The sequence below is a fragment of the Rutidosis leptorrhynchoides genome, chromosome 8 (assembly GCF_046630445.1).
Source record: "Rutidosis leptorrhynchoides isolate AG116_Rl617_1_P2 chromosome 8, CSIRO_AGI_Rlap_v1, whole genome shotgun sequence".
In the NCBI taxonomy this organism is placed as follows: domain Eukaryota; kingdom Viridiplantae; phylum Streptophyta; class Magnoliopsida; order Asterales; family Asteraceae; genus Rutidosis; species Rutidosis leptorrhynchoides.
In genome coordinates this window covers 303,664,149-303,680,825 of record NC_092340.1, presented here as the reverse complement: position 1 = coordinate 303,680,825, position 16,677 = coordinate 303,664,149, and the positions used below count along the sequence as shown (strand labels likewise).

The 16,677-nt window shown below is 34.5% G+C and overlaps 2 protein-coding genes across 2 annotated transcripts; one reads left to right on the top strand and one right to left on the bottom strand.

Annotated features, from left to right (window-relative positions):
• Positions 1–8,392: 8,392 nt before the first annotated feature.
• On the bottom strand, positions 8,393–8,968 carry LOC139864366 (uncharacterized). Its single transcript, XM_071852943.1, has one exon. It carries the CDS (start codon positions 8,966–8,968, stop codon positions 8,393–8,395), a length of 576 nt encoding a protein of 191 aa, XP_071709044.1.
• A 2,210-nt stretch (positions 8,969–11,178) lies between these two features.
• Positions 11,179–12,678, top strand: LOC139864365 (zinc finger protein ZAT9-like). The gene has a single exon (XM_071852942.1). The coding sequence runs from the start codon at positions 11,179–11,181 to the stop codon at positions 12,676–12,678; it is 1,500 nt and encodes a 499-aa protein (XP_071709043.1).
• Positions 12,679–16,677: the final 3,999 nt, after the last annotated feature.

Sequence of the window (16,677 nt, the reverse complement as noted above, 5' to 3'; positions counted from 1 at the left end):
TATGAAAGAAATCTTTCGCTGTGCATTTGCTCATTTTAGAGATATTACTTGAAGTCATTCATGACATATTTCAAAAGACGTTGCATTCGAGTCGTTGAGTTAATCAAGAATATTATTAAGTCGTTTATAGTTGGATACATTATGAAGTGGTATGCATGCCTGTCAACTTTCGATGCAATGAAAGGTTGTCTTTTAAAAACGAATGCAATGTTTGTAAAATGTATCATATAGAGGTCAAGTACCTCGCGATGTAACCAAATGTAATGTATTCGTCCAGTTGGATTAGGACGGGTCATGAAACCTGCTCTTTAATTCTTCCCTCAATCTGATTTATGAGTTTTTGAGCCATTCGACTTGCCTTTTGTATGGAAGCGGGCTCGTGTGAACTCACATCTTCTTGAATCCTTTCTGGTAACCCTTTTACAAATGCGTCGATTTTCTCTTCTTCATCTTCAAACGCTCCCGGACACAATAGGCACAACTCTGTGAATCGTCATTCGTACGTGGTAATATCAAATCCTTGTGTTTGTAACCCTCTAAGCTCTACCTTGAGCTTATTGACCTCGTTTCTGGGACGGTACTGCTCGTTCATCAAATGCTTGAATGCTGACCACGGTAGTGCGTAAGCAACATCTTGTCTCACCTGCTCGAGGTAGGTGTTCCACCATGTTAACGCAGTACCTGTGAAGGTATATGTAGCGTACTTTACTTTGTCTTCTTCAGTACATTTACTTATGGCAAACACCGATTCAACTTTCTCGGTCCACCGTTTCAATCCGATTGGACCCTCGGTTCCATCAAATTCTAAAGGTTTGCAGGCAGTGAATTCTTTGTAAGAGCATCCTACACGATTTCTTGTGGAATTAGTTCTACTGCTAGAACCAGAGTTATTGTTGTTATTTTGCATTGTGGCCTGCACGGCGGCTATGTTCGTAGCAAGGAAAACACGGAAGTCTTCCTCTCTCATGTTCAAGTTCTGACGAGTAGTCGGTGCCATTTCCTTCAAAAATAGCCAAAAGAATTAAGTTAATCATATAGAATATTAAGAGTAGTCAATAGTATTTCGTAGCATAATATGAACTTATTTATAAAAGCTTTTTTCTTTATATTAGCGTTTTATAAGTTTTAATTCGGGTAGTACCTACCCGTTAAGTTCATACTTAGTAGCTAACATACAATTTAACTACTACAATTCTATATGAAAAACTGATTACAATAAATTTCACGTTCAAACTTTTATACAATATTTTACAAATTTACAATACCGCTATTTTACGTATAGCATAAAATATAGCACACAATAATTTTGATACAAAACAGTTATGACAACAATCCTAGTTAATACGTAAGTCGTTCAGCAAAGGCAATAAAAACACGTAATTCATAAGTCCAGAAACAAGTCATGCATTCTGGTTTTACTAAGACTACTTCCCATCCTTGGTCTTGTGGAAAGTAACCGTTATGACCGTTGGCTAGACAACATGTTGTAATGTCGTCAAAAGGACGAAGGTTACGTAATGCCCAACAGCCTCGTAACAATCTAAAAACCTTGTTTCTCACCCCAATTACTGAGTCTGTCACTTGTGGGAATGTTTTATTTAATAGTTGTAATCCGATGTTCTTTTTCTCACTTTGGTGAGAAGCGAACATCACTAATCCGTAAGCATAACATGCTTCTTTATGTTGCATGTTAGAAGCTCTTTCTAAAGCACGAATTCCTATGTTGGGATAGGTAGAGTCAAAATAGGTTCTCAACCCGTAGCGTAAAATTGCTTCTGGGTTTCCCGTATTTAATGCTTTAATGAAAACACGGCGCAACTTATGATCTCCCCAATGTGATATACCCCATCTATCAAAGGAAAGCCTTTTATTAACTAAGGCATTCCTGGAACATTCTTCAAATGTTCTACAAACTAATTTTGCCGTAAACAATTGTGCCAACGAATTCTGACCGATTCTAGACAAGATTTCATCAATCATGTCCCCAGGTAGGTCTTCTAAAATTTTTGGTTGTCTATCCTTAACATTCATTTTGTGTTTTTATACTGTAAAAATAGACGAGGGTTAGATTCATAAAAAATACTTAACAAACAATACAAGCAATTTTTATATTTATCATAAAAGCACAAGCACACTATATTACATATATTACACAACATGATTACAACTCTTTAATCCAACTCACTCGTTTCTTCTTCTTCGGACTTGGTTCGTTTCTCTAATTTCCTATGGATATATGGTGCTCCCCTAATACGAGCCGTCATTTTCACAAATGGTTTAGAAAAACCTGGTGGCTTAGAGGTTCCCGGGTTATTGTTAAAATTTAAGAAGTACGAGTGTTTACGATATATATAAAGTTCATCGGGGTTGTAATCAGGTTTCTCTATTTTGATACCTTTTCCCTTATTGTTTTCTTTTGATTTTTCAAATTGGGTCGAGGTAATTTCTATAACATCATCGGAATCCTCGTCGGGATCCGATTCATCAGAAAATTGGTAATTTTCCCAATATTTTGTTTCCTCGGCGGAAACACCATTGACCATTATTAACTTTGGTCCGTTGGTTGAGGATTTTCTTTTATTTAATCGTTTAACTGTAGGTATTAATATTTCTTCCTTCGAAACCTCTTCTTCTTCCGGTTCCTCCTCTTCCGGTTCCTCCTCTTCCTGTCCCTCCTCTTCCGGTTCCTCCTCGGGATTTTGTGAATCTTCCCAAAATATATTCGACTCTTCATTATTATTAGGTGAGTCGATGAGATTTGTACTAGAGGTAGACATCTATCACACAATATCAAACATGTTAAGAGATTAATATATCACATAATATTTACATGTTAATAATATATAGTTTCCAACAAAAAGTGTTAAGCAATCGTTTTTGAAGAAAACACGGTCTAAGTCCAGACTCACTAATGCATCCTAACAACTCAGTAAGACACACTAATGTAAAATTCTGGTTCTCTAAGACGAACGCTCGGATACCAACTAAAATGTCCCGTTCATATCAATTATAAACGTTCCATATTAATTGACTTCGTGAGGTTTTGACCTCTATATGAGACGTTTTTCAAATACTGCATTCGATTTTTAAACAAACCATAACCTTTATTTTATCAATAAAGGTTTAAAAATATTACGACGATTATCAAATAATGATAATCTAAAATATAGCGTTTTCACACGATTATTACATAATGGTTTACAATAATATTACACATCAATTTAAATCTTCGAATGCAGTTTTTAAACATTATTATACAAGCATGCTGACTCCAACTCTTGTCCATAAATTAGCATGCAACAGCGGAAGCTCTTAATAATCACCTGAGAATAAACATGCTTTAAACGTCAACAAAAGTGTTGGTGACTTATAGGTTTAACCTATATATATATATATATATATATATATATATATATATATATATATATATATATATATATCAAATCATAATAATATACCACAAGATTTCATCTTTCAATAACATACAATCTGCATAAAATCATTCATATGTTGAACACCTTGTAACCGACATTAACAAAATGCATATAGAATATCCCCAAAACAGAAATCCATCTGTATTAATAACTCGAAGTACTAAAGCATACCATTTTCCAGTATGGGGGGAGTTAGTGCCCGTAGATCTACCTTTAGGATTCGCGTCAATTAGGGTGTCTGTTCCCTAATTCTTAGGCTACCAAGCTAAAAGGGTGATATTCGGTATTCATAATCCAACATAGAATGTAATTTCAAGTACTTGTGTCTATTTTATAAAACATTTACAAAACTGCATGTATTCTCATCCCAAAAATATTAGATTTAAAAGTGGGACTATAACTCACTTTCACAGATTTTTACTTTGCCGAAAATAAGACTTGGCCACTGGTCGATTCACGAACCTATAACAAATATGTACATATGTATCAAAGTATGATCAAAATATAATCACAACATTTTTTATTACGTTTTAATGATTTGAGGTTGTTAAGTCAGCAGTCATCGTTAGTAACCTACAACTAGTTGTCCGCAGTTAGATGTACAAAAATACAGCAATATATATTATCTCGAATAAATCCAAGACCTCGTGTATACAATTCTCAGGCTATATCACAACTCAAAGTATATATAATATTTTAGAATCAACCTCAACCTTGTATAGCTAACTCCAACATTACTGCATATAGAGTGTCTATGGTTGTTCCGAAATATATATATATATATATATATATGGGTCGATATGATATGTCAAAACATTGTATTCGTGTCTATGGTATCCCAAGATTACATAATATATGTTAGAATACATATATAATACAATTTAAGTTAGTTAAGTTATGATTTGTATAAATTTGTTACAAATTTCACGTAGCTACAACAAGCAAAATTATCCAATCTTGTTTAACCATAACTTCTTCGTTTTAAATCCGTTTTGAGTGATTCAAGTTGCTATGGTTTCATATTGAACTTAAGTTTATGAATCTAAACAGAAAAAGTATAAGTTTATAGTCGGAAATACAGGTTACAAGTCATTTTTATAAAGGTAGTCATTTCAGTCGAAAGAACGACGTCTAGATGACCATTTTGGAAAAAACATACTTTCACTTTGATTTTAACCATAATTTTTGAATATAGTTTCATGTTCATAAGAAAAATCATTTTCCCAGAAGAATAGCTTTTAAATCAAAGTTTATCATAGTTTTTAATTATCCAAACCAAAACAACCCCCGATTTTACTACGACGGCGTATATCAGGTTTTGCGGTGTTCTTCGTGTTTCCAAGTTTTAAATCATTAAGTTAGCATATCATATAGATATATAACATGTGTCTAGTTGATTTTAAAAGTCAATTTAGAAGGATTAACTTTTGTTTGCAAATAAGTTTAGAATATACTAAACTATGTTCTAGTGATTACAAGTTTAAATCTTCGAATAAGATAGTTATATATATATGAATCGAATGATGTTATGAAAATCATTACTACCTCAAGTTTAGTAGATAAACCTACTGGAAGTGACAAGAAATTATCTAGCTTCAAAGGATCTTGGATGGCTTGAAAGTTCTTGAATTAGGATCATGACACAAAAACAAGTTCAAGTAAGATTTTTACTCGAATTATGATAGTTTATAGTTATAGAAATTGAATCAAAGTTTGAATATGAATATTACCTTGAATAAGAAAGATAACCTATTATAAATAACAAAGGTTTCTTGATCTTAGATGATTACTTGGAATAGATTAGAAAGCTTGAAAGTAAACTAGTAAACTTGAAAGGATTTTTGAAGTGTTCTTGAAGTGTTCTTCCTATGATGATTATAGCTTGATTCTTGAAGAAATTTTTGATAAAGATGATGATTAGTTTAATGGAAAAATTCGTTCATAAGTGTGTGTAGGTGTTGAGAGAGAATTAGTAAGAGAATTGGAAGTGAAATGGATTGATTGATGAGTGGTGAATGATGAGTGGTGAGTGGGGTTAAAAGGAGTTCTAGTTAGTTGACTAGTTCATGGTAGAAGTTAAATTTGATTAGTCATGCATGACATAATCAAGAGTGGAATCCCATGCTAGTTCCTATTGGTATATACTCATAGTAAGTACGTCTAGAAGCTGTGTATAATACGGTTACGAATACTGAATGACTACGAGTAGAATTGTTAATGAAAATGAATGGAAATGTAATTGTAACCATTTTTGCTAAGTAGAATTACCCGTGTCTTGAAGTCTTTCAAAAGTGTACTAATACATCTTAATACACTACATGTATATTCATTTTAACTGAGTCGTTAAGTCATCGTTAGTCGTTACATGTAAGTGTTGTTTTTGAAAGCTTTAAGTTAACGATCTCATTTAATGTTGTTGAAAGCTTTAAATCAAATTTTAACACATTTTTAATAAAGCGATATTAACCCAAACAAAAAATTTTCGAGCTGACCTGGCAGCTCGATCCCAGCCAGCGGCTCTGCCCCTTGGACCCCGCCAGGGGTTTCCACCCCTTGGACCCCGCTATTAGGGGCACTGCCCCTGAACCCCCGTCATAATCAAGATAATTTCAAACAAGTGTGCACTCCACAATTTCCCAAACTTGTTCGATATTTATCAAGGTTATTTTAGTTAACAAATTAATCCCATTACACTTAAATCATATTGGTGACACAAATCACCAACAATGAATATATCATAATATGATACATATGTATTTAGTAAGGCGTTGCTATAACGATAATCGTTATATATATCGTTTCGAGTTTCATAATTTACTAGTCTCATTTTATGTATATAACTCATTGTTAATATACCTAGTGAGATACTTACTTTTCATAATATCATGTTAGCTATATACATATCCATATATATATCATCATATAGTTTTTACAAGTTTTAACGTTCATGAATCGCCGGTCAACTTGGGAGGTCAATTGTCTACATGAAACCTATTTCAATTAATCAAGTCTTATAAAGTTTGATTGCTTAACATGTTGGAAACATTTAATCATGTAAATATCAACTTCATTTAATATATATAAACATGGAAAAGTTCGGGTTACTACAACCTTCGTTTTGGATACAAGGTGAGTGGAATGTTTATATGCGTATGTATATAATGTATTTATTTTTATGCTATGGTATGAACCAAAGAGCCGGTAGTACCATAGTATGTACGATTGTGCTATGATGTGAACCAAAGAGCCGGTAGCGTCATAGTACGTGTGTTGTAGTGTGAACCAAAGAGCCGGTAGCACTACGGCACGAGTTGTTAGAGTGTGAACCAAAGAGCCGGTAGCACTTTAGCGCGAGTATGACTCGGGTTGTGATGTGAACCAAAGAGCCGGTAGCATCATAACCGATGTGTATGGTGTGAACCAAAGAGCCGGTAGCACCATGACGCGTGAATGGTTAACCATGGTTGTGTATTGTATTGTAGCATATGGTATTATGTCGATTATATGTTATTGATTATGCTAGTTGCGGTTTTGGAGATTATTAGCTTCGTACTTGAGATGGTATGCTAATTGTATTGCTAGCATGTATGAGGTATGTGTGTAAGTGATTGCAAGTAGGTATATTATATATGTATGTGTATAATTATTGCATTCACTAAGCTTTAGCTTATCCTCTCGTTGTTTACCTTTTTATAGGCTCCGGCGTGGACAAGGGTAAGGGTGTTCGTTTGGATTAGAGATCCCGCTTTGTTTGATAGGGGACGCTTTTGATGTGATAGCTTTTGGAGTTTGACCGAGATTTGGGTAGTTTAACCCCCAAACACCATGCTCATAGTGTCGTTTGGAATTTAAACTAATGTGGTCGAAACTCATGTTTTGTACGAAACTCGTAATTCGGGTCGATGTGGGCCCCGTTTTATAAAACTTATTTTATTATCGAATCGTGTGAGTTTTTCATATTATAACATGTTGTGAAAAGCGTTTCGTCTAAATATGTCGGGAAGTGGGAGATCTTTATTTGAAAAATGATAAAACCGGACAAAAGCTGATGGGGCTTCTGCGCGCCGCGCACCCTAAGGTGTTGCGCGCCGCGCACCTATGCTGTATAAAAAAAAAATTGGTTACTGTTCGGTTGGATATTGGGTTGGGTTGTTACAGTTGGTGATGCTCTTAACTTCTAACTTCTCTCTAAAAAATCCATTTGGTATCATATCTAGCATGGTCTTACCACACGTCCACCTAAGTATCCTCATTTATGCTACCTCCATCCTCTTCACTTGGGCGTTCGTCATTGGCCGACACTTATACTCATACAATATGGCTGACTGATTGTCGCCTTGAAGAATTTCCCTTTCATGGGTACTTTCTTATCGCACAAAACCCCTTTCGTTGCTCTCCACTTCAACCATCTTACTCTTATACGATGAGTCACGTCCTCATATATCCTTCTCGATTTACGGAGCATCGAGCCTAAATAACTAAAGGAATCTTGTGGTGGCAAGATGTGGTCCCCAATTCAAATATTCATTACATCGTCGTGTTCTTCTTCGATCGTCTCAAAATCACATATAAGGTACTCCGATTTATATCTGCTAATCCGTAGGCCATTTTGTTTTAAAGTGATTCTCCATTGCTCTGATATCCTGTTTAGCTCGTCTTGGGACTCTGAAACTAATACAATATCATCGGCGAAAATTAAGCACCATGAGGTGCTTTCCTGTATCTTTTGGGACAACTCATCCAGGATCAAAGCGAAAAGATATGGACTAAGGGCAGATCCCTGATGTAAACCTACTTCTATAGGTAAAAACTATGTGTTTCCCATCGTCGTTTGTACACGAGTCTTTGCCCCCTCGTACATATCTCTAATCGTTCTTATATATCTACTTGGGACACCCCTTACATTAAGGTCTTCCAAATAAACTCAAGCGAGACGTTGTCATAAGCTTTTTTCAAGTCTAAGAATGCCATATGTAAGCTCTTTGTTTTTTCCTATACTTCTCCATAAGACTTCTAATAACGTGAATCGCCTCCATCAACGAGCGTCCTGGCATGAAACTGAACTGGTTCTCTGAAACCTTTGTCTCATGTCTAAGTATAGTCTCAATCACTTTCTCCCAAAGCTTCATTGTATGACCGAGTAACTTTATACCTCTATAGTTATTGCATATATGTGCATCCCATTTGTTCTTGTAAATGGAAATAACCTCGCCGAGTCTCCATTCCATTGGCATCTTTGTGCTTCTAAAGGTTGTGTTTAAAAATTTTGTCAGCCATCTAACCCCATCACCACCGAGGCACCGCCATGCCTCTATGGGAATTTGATCGGGTCCTACTGCTTTGTTTTGCCCCAACTTTCGTAGAGCCGATCTGACTTCCTCCTGGTTGATACTCGTATGGAAACAGTTGTTTTGATTATGGATTACCTCGTGTTGATCAACGTTCTCCTTTGGGCCTCCCGTACTAAAAAGAGATGAGAAATACTTTTTCCATGTTTTTCTATTGTTTTCTTCTCTCACTATATATGATGTCATCGTTGATATATATGATGTCATCGTTGATATATATGATGTCATCTAGATCTCTCCTTCTTCACTCCCTAATTTTTGCTATCCTATATATGTCGGTCTATATCTATATATCTGAATATGTAAATTAAATTAGGGAGTAGTAAGTAATACAGAGTTACAATCATTCATTGGATTTGATTCACGAGACTCATATTCTTTTGAATAGTTACATAAACTAACTTCCGTTCTTTCACCAAATATTTTTTAAATTGATACAGTACTATGGAATTATGATAATAAAGAATAGTAATTCTAATCATGTATTAGAAAATCGATTAAATTCAATTTTGGGAATTGGATGCAACTTCTACACCCATTAGAATTTAGAAACTCCATTAAATATGTGAACTTGGAACAAAAACGTAAAGAGAGATGTCAAATATGTGATGTACAATAAACTGGGCTATTTGTTCATATAGTATATGATAAGATGGGCCGATTTTATTGGGTCTACTGTATGCTATAGTTTTTTAACATGGGCTACTTATGTTAAGCAAATGTCCGTTGTTTAGGAATCACCCTTTATTTTAATAGAATAGAATAGAATATATACTTCAAAATGAAAAAGAAAAAAAAAAATGTCTATCCCTAAACTTGACCCATATATTACCCCTTTTATATATCAATTTTTTTTAATTTATTATAGGAGAATATAATTTGAGATAATATAAGATGGTGTGGTACATTTGTACATGTACTTTACAAATACATATACACGTATAAAGTACAGTAAGTTTTTCTGAACTTAATATTGGAGATATTATCATCCAATAAATATTAAGAAGTATATTATACCCATTAGTGTAATCATGATGTAATTAAGCTATAATGATAAAATTTGTATGCAAAGATAAATAGAACCAACCGACAAAGGTTGCCTTATTAGGTGTCTTGGCTTTGAATTGAAGGCACATGATCACAGGGATATATTGATGTCTAGAATTAAGTTAAATTCAAAACAATAGTTTTTATTGGATGATAGACTTTTGGAAGTTTAAATCCCACAATCAGTAGCGGAGAAAGGAGGGGACAGATGGGTGTTCAGTCGCCCCCCAATAGTCCCGATTCTAATGAAATATTAATAGCTCACATTTATTTATTTTAACAAAGTCTCCGGCAATTATTCATCTAACATTCTAATCCAATTATTTGTGTTACCTACCTTCCAAACCTAAGTACAGAGTAATATTAACTCAAACATATCGTATAAATTTAGTTATCAATTTTTAAATGGGCCATATCAATTTTCATACTACAAATTTTATGGTAGCATTTTTTTTACTTTTAATAGTTACTAAAGTTTCGTAAAGTTATCTATATATGTATTAAACAAATAAAATAGATTATACATATAAAGTTGGTCTTCTTTAGTTTTAATTGATTTATCTCTTTTAATTGTTGAGTTAATCCCCTATTGTCAAATTCCGGCTCCGCCCCGGCCCATAATCTTCAATCATCTTCAAATATGGCACCCTAGTGACACTTCACTTGTAAATACTTTACAAATAATGCGTTAGACTTTTTGAGACTATTATTCATCAACAAATTTAAATTCATCGTCTCATTTTAAGTGTTTATTTTTATAACTAATGAAAAATTTTAATGTATAAAAATGAAATTTGATTAATAAAAATATGTAATTAATGAGATTTTTAAAATTGTGTGTTATTAGTATAAAGGTTATGACTAGAGCAACGATAATACATTACTTAAAATAGATTATTATAAGATAATTACATAATTGCAAAAAACAAATAGACCAAAATGGAAATATGCATGGATTCTTTTAGTAAATGGATATTGTAATCTAGTGAATGTGAAATCTTCTTGGAAATGTATTAGGAAAACTTGTACCACTAACACTATAAAAAAGGATTGTAGAAAAAGTCACCAAATAATTTTATCCTCCTTCCACTTGTCACACACATTAACTTGCACTCTATTTTCTCCCCCATCAAACCACAAACCATTGCTCTAACTAAAAACCAGGACCATACATGTTTTCACCATTCAACTTTACAATACCTTCAACTACAAGAACATAACACCACCCAAAATTCTTTTGTTCACTTCATTCACCCTTTTATTTTCTCTTTTGTTTTCATGTTTTTACATGTTTTCCCCACATTTTTCGCCCTTCCCTTCCTCTCTTCTAACCCTTTTTATATATATTTATGGCTAGTAGTAGTGTTGATGATCAACACACAAATTTTAAACATTTTTGTCGAGTATGTAAAAAGGGTTACATGTGTGGAAGGGCATTAGGTGGCCATATGAGAGCTCATGGTATTGGTGATGATACCGGGAATCTCGATTATGAAGATCCCGAAAGTGATTGGGAAGATAAACAAGGTACCAAGAGAATGTATGCATTAAGAACGAACCCTAATCGATTAAAAAGTTGTCGAGTTTGTGAGAATTGCGGCAAAGAATTCTTATCATGGAAATCTTTTCTTGAACATAAGAAATGCGGCTCGGACGATGGTGAATCGCCAGTTTCTTTTTCACCAATGTCCGAGGCTGATGAGGACGATCGTTACGATGATGAAAATCAAGGTTTAGAAATAGATTATAATGCTGGAACTTGCGCTAGCGGATGGTTGAAAAGAAAAAGATCATTTCGGGCTAAAGTTAGTAACTTTAACTCAAATTGTCCATCAAGTGAAGATGAAGATTTAGTCCTAGCAAAATGCTTAATGGATTTATCAAACGCGCGTGTTGATCCTATAGAAACCGATATAGAAGATTCATTGTACGCCTCCCCTATTACGACCGAGCAACCAAGACACCCTATTTTTAGCACAACATTTCTAACACCTTTTACTAGACCACCACCACCTTTAGATAATTTAAAAAGTGTTGCTAGAACCCCTAAAGGCATGTTTGAATGTAAAGCATGCAAAAAGGTATTCAATTCACATCAAGCATTAGGTGGTCATAGAGCAAGTCATAAAAAAGTAAAAGGTTGTTTTGCAGCACGAAATGATCAACTCGATGATAATAATGGGGACGAAGATGTTATAACGCACGACGAATCTTTCCCATTTCCAAAACCAATCTCGAGTTACCAATTCAAGCAAGGACCCAGCACTGCACCACCACCATTAGTTGGAGCAGCACGACGAAAATCAAAAGTACACAAATGCTCGATTTGTAATAGGATTTTTGCGTCGGGACAAGCACTTGGTGGACACAAAAGGTGTCATTGGCTTACTTCTAACATGTCTGATCATACTTCTACTATAGCAAAATTTAACCTCCATCAACATATAGAGCAACTTCATCATCAAGCATTAGCGTTACCAAATAAATCGAAAGCGCTCGATCTTAATCTCTCAGCACCAGATCAACCTCATCACAAATACCCTTTGAGTTTCGAGGTTTCAACCGAGATTAATTTGCGTTCATGGAATGTTGATCATGAGAATAATGTTGTTATAGATGGAAACAAAAGAGGTGATCAACAACTAGAAGATCATGATCATAAGAACAGGATAATCAATCAAGAAAAAGAAGGGACAATTGAAGATGATGAAGCTCATAGTAAATTGAAATTGGCAAAATTGAGTGAATTAAAAGAAATTAGTAATATCATGATCAGTGGGAGTTCATCTTCATGGTTGCAAGTTGGAATTGGATCAAAAACTGAAGTGGGTCCATCTCATCAACCATGATTTTTTTTTTTTTGTGTGCTGGAAAACAAGTATATATAGAACCCGAAAACTGTAATTAAGTATCCATTTGACATGTATGTATATGATGTATACTTTCTTTCATGAAGATTTTTGCTTCTATTTTGAATTCTACTCTTTTTCTCATTATATTAATACAATTAAGAAAATTTCATGTCTGATAACTCCTAATGGTGCAATCATTAGGTAAAATCATTTTATATACTCACTGTATAAGATTATTAAGTTGTACTTATTTTATTTTATTTTTTTGAACGGCAAGATTTTATTAAGTAGCAAAGCAAACAATTACAAAGGTTTAATAAGCCAATTAGCCCAAGTAATATTATCTTTACTCCAACTAGAAATCCAAGCGAAAGAAAAGCTTCTAATAGAATCAAATAACTCTTCATTCTTCGTCAGAGTCGCCGAAAAGATCACACCATTTCTATATCTCCACAGAACCCACACCAATGATGCCACAATAGCATATACACGATTTTTAAACTGAGCCGAAGCAACCCAATTTTTGAACCAACACAACCAACCATTCCACGAGTTAAAATATGTGAAATCAACATCCAACCACAGTCTTACTCTTCTCCATATATCTCTAGCTAATGGGCATGAAAAGAAGGTATGTTCTACATCTTCAACTATGCAGTCACAAGTCGGGCATACATATGTATCCAATTTCATACCACGTTTAAACAGATTAAAGCGAGTAGGAAGTCGATCAATCGTCAAACGCCAAATAAATGTTCACCTTCTTAGGTATACATTTACACCATGTCGTACTAACATGTAATGTAGATAGTAGATTTTTGTCAACTTCCTTTCTAGTATTTGATACAGAAAATATACCATTAGAGTTAATAGTCCATACTTTAGAGTCCTCCTGATTTGAGAAGCAATTGATTAGTTCAAGCATCTCAGTTAATAGCACATAGTTTCGACTACCCAATTGTTCCCTTTTCCATAACTATTTCCATTCGTCATTCTCCCTTTTATCCATCACACTACAATTTGGATCAACATCTAAATGAAATAAACGATTAAATCGAAAACATAATGGATCATTACCAATCCAAACATCATTCCAAAATTGAATATTATGACCATTACCAACTTTGAGTCTAATGGGGTTATGAGGAATCCAACATTTTTCTTGTGCCACCATATACAACTTCACCATATTAGACCATGCACCCGTATACCGAGACACTGAACCGTCCATGCCCCCATTATTCCCATGAATTGCTCGGATAACATCCACCCATACACCTTGCGAGTTAAAACTAAACTTCCATACCCATTTGAGTAAAAGACGACATTAAATCCTTTGAGACTTCCAATACCAAGGCCTCCTTTCTCAAAAGAAGCCATAAAATTATTGCATTTTATCCAAGCAACCTTCTTATTTCCATCTTGTGAACCGCAAAAAAATGCACAACGTATGTTTTCTAATTTTTTAAAACTGATTCCGGGCATTTGAATAACGAAAGGTAATAAATACCTAAACTCCCAAGGACCGATTGAATTAAAGTAACCCTTCCTCCTACAGAAATCATATTCGATTTCCAAGTCGATAATCTTTTCTTGAATTTTTTGATTAATGGAGACCAATTCGAAATCAAGTTCATATTTGCACCCACTGGTAATCCAAGGTACTTAAAAGGAAGAGTACTTCGACTACAACCAACTTGATCTGCAATTAAATTCACCTCCGCCAAAGAAGCACCGATCCCATACACATTTGATTTAGTGACATTAATTCTCAAACCAGAAGCGATATAAAATATATTAAGGACACGCATGATGTTGCACATAGATTCTTCATTTCATTCCAAAATTATTAAAGCATCATCTGCATAAAATAAATGAGAAACTTTATAATTCGTCGCACCAATACATGCACCTTTTATGTAATTCTCTTCTACCGCCTTTTTAATATCCATATGTATACCCTCCATAACAATGATGATTAAGAAAGGGCTTAATGGATCACCTTGACGTAAGCCACTTTTAAGACCAAACTCTTTCATCGGACTCCCATTAATCAAAATCGAAGTTCTAGCCGACTTCAAACACATAAGAATCCAAGATCTCCATAAATTACCAAAGCCAAATTTGAACAACATATTATCAAGATACTTCCAACTCACCGAATCATAAGCCTTTTCAAAATCAACCTTCAACAACATAAGCCTTTTCTTTTTTAATTTGTACCAATCCATTACTTCACTAAGAAATAAAGGACCATCAAGGATTTGTCGACCCTCAATGAAAGCAGATTTTTCCAAGCTAATCAACTTATTAATTACTTTCAAAAGCCTATTAGCAAGAAACTTTGCAACAATTTTGTAAAAAACACCAATAAGAGAAACAGGCCGAAAGTCTTTAAGCAAAGTGGGGTTATCAACCTTTGGAACTAGAGTAATGAAAGCGGAAGCTGACTTCCTTTGGAACTAGAGTAATGAAAGCGGAAGCTGACCCAACAGGAAGTCTTCGGTGAGTAAATGCATCGAGTACCGAATACACCAAATCAGACTTAACATCATCCCAAAATGTCTTTATAAACAAGAACGTAAAGCCATCTGGACCTGGAGATTTTTCGTTACCACATGACCATACAGCCTCCTTAACTTCCACTTCAGTTATGGCTCGTTCAAGCCAAGAAGCATCCTCCGAACATAGCCTATTTTCCGGAATTAAACATTAAACATCACCTGAGTTGGCTCTGTTAGAATAAAGCACAAAAGTCAAAAACGATCAAATTACCATTTAAGGTAATTTGACTTTAGGATCAGAAGCTGCACACTTCATCATTTCCCGTTAGAGACAAGTCACAAGATCACACTAACAGCCAAGTTAACGGGTTAACTGCAGCCTGCACTTCCACATTTGTAAAGGGGGTTCCAAATGAAAGGACCCGTTCATATACATTATAAACGATTCACAATAGTTGATTACATCGCGAGGTATTTGACCTCTATATGATACATTTTACAAACATTGCATTCGTTTTTAAAAGACAAACTTTCTTTACATCGAAAGTTGACGGCATGCATACCATTTCATAATACATCCAACTATAATTGACTTAATAATAATCTTGATGAACTCAATGACTCGAATGCAACATCTTTCGAAATATGCCATGAATGACTCCAAGTAATATCCTTAAAATGAGCTAATGCACAGCGGAAGATTTCCTTAATACCTGAGAATAAACATGCTTTAAAGTATCAACCAAAAGGTTGGTGAGTTCATTAGTTTATCATAATCAATCATTTCCCATTTATATAATAGACCACAAGATACTCATATTTAGAAAACAATCTGTGCAGGTCTACTCGTGCTATAAAATCATTCATATGAAGAACACCGGAACCTTTCAAAACAACTCACCAACGGTAGCTAATGCGTCGTGCAATGCAAAATCATCTCACCGTGGTAGTTAATACAATATAATTTCAATAACGGTAGATAATGCGTCGTGCAATGCAAAATCATCTCACTGTAAATAATTTTACAATGGTAGCTAATGCGTCGTGCAATGCAAAATCATCTCACAGAGGGTAGCTAAAACGGTAGCTAATGCGTAGTGCAATGCAAAATCATCTCGCCGTTACTAACTACTAAATCGAACCATTTTGGTAGCTAATGCGTCGTGCAATGCAAAATCATCTAACCGATGGTCGATAATACAATCTTTATAGAAATCGAACCTCTGAATCCAAATACTTCTATCATAGAATGTAGTTTTGAATACTTGTGTCTATTCCGTCAATCATTTATAAAAACAGTTCATGTATTCTCAGTTCAAAAATATATCTCAAAAGCATTTAATAAAACAGTTATAAAAACAGCGCATGTATTCTCAGTCCCAAAAATGTAAAGAGTAAAAGGGAATCAAATGACTCACAATATTGTATTTCGTAGTATTTAAGCATATGATGGCATTGAACAAGTGCAAGGTTGGCCTCGGATTCACGAACC

Bases quoted from the DNA above. Each gene is read 5' to 3' on its own strand.
- LOC139864365 (XM_071852942.1), top strand. From the start codon at position 11,179: ATGGCTAGTAGTAGTGTTGATGATCAACACACAAATTTTAAACATTTT.
- LOC139864366 (XM_071852943.1), bottom strand. From the start codon at position 8,968: ATGACATCATATATAGTGAGAGAAGAAAACAATAGAAAAACATGGAAA.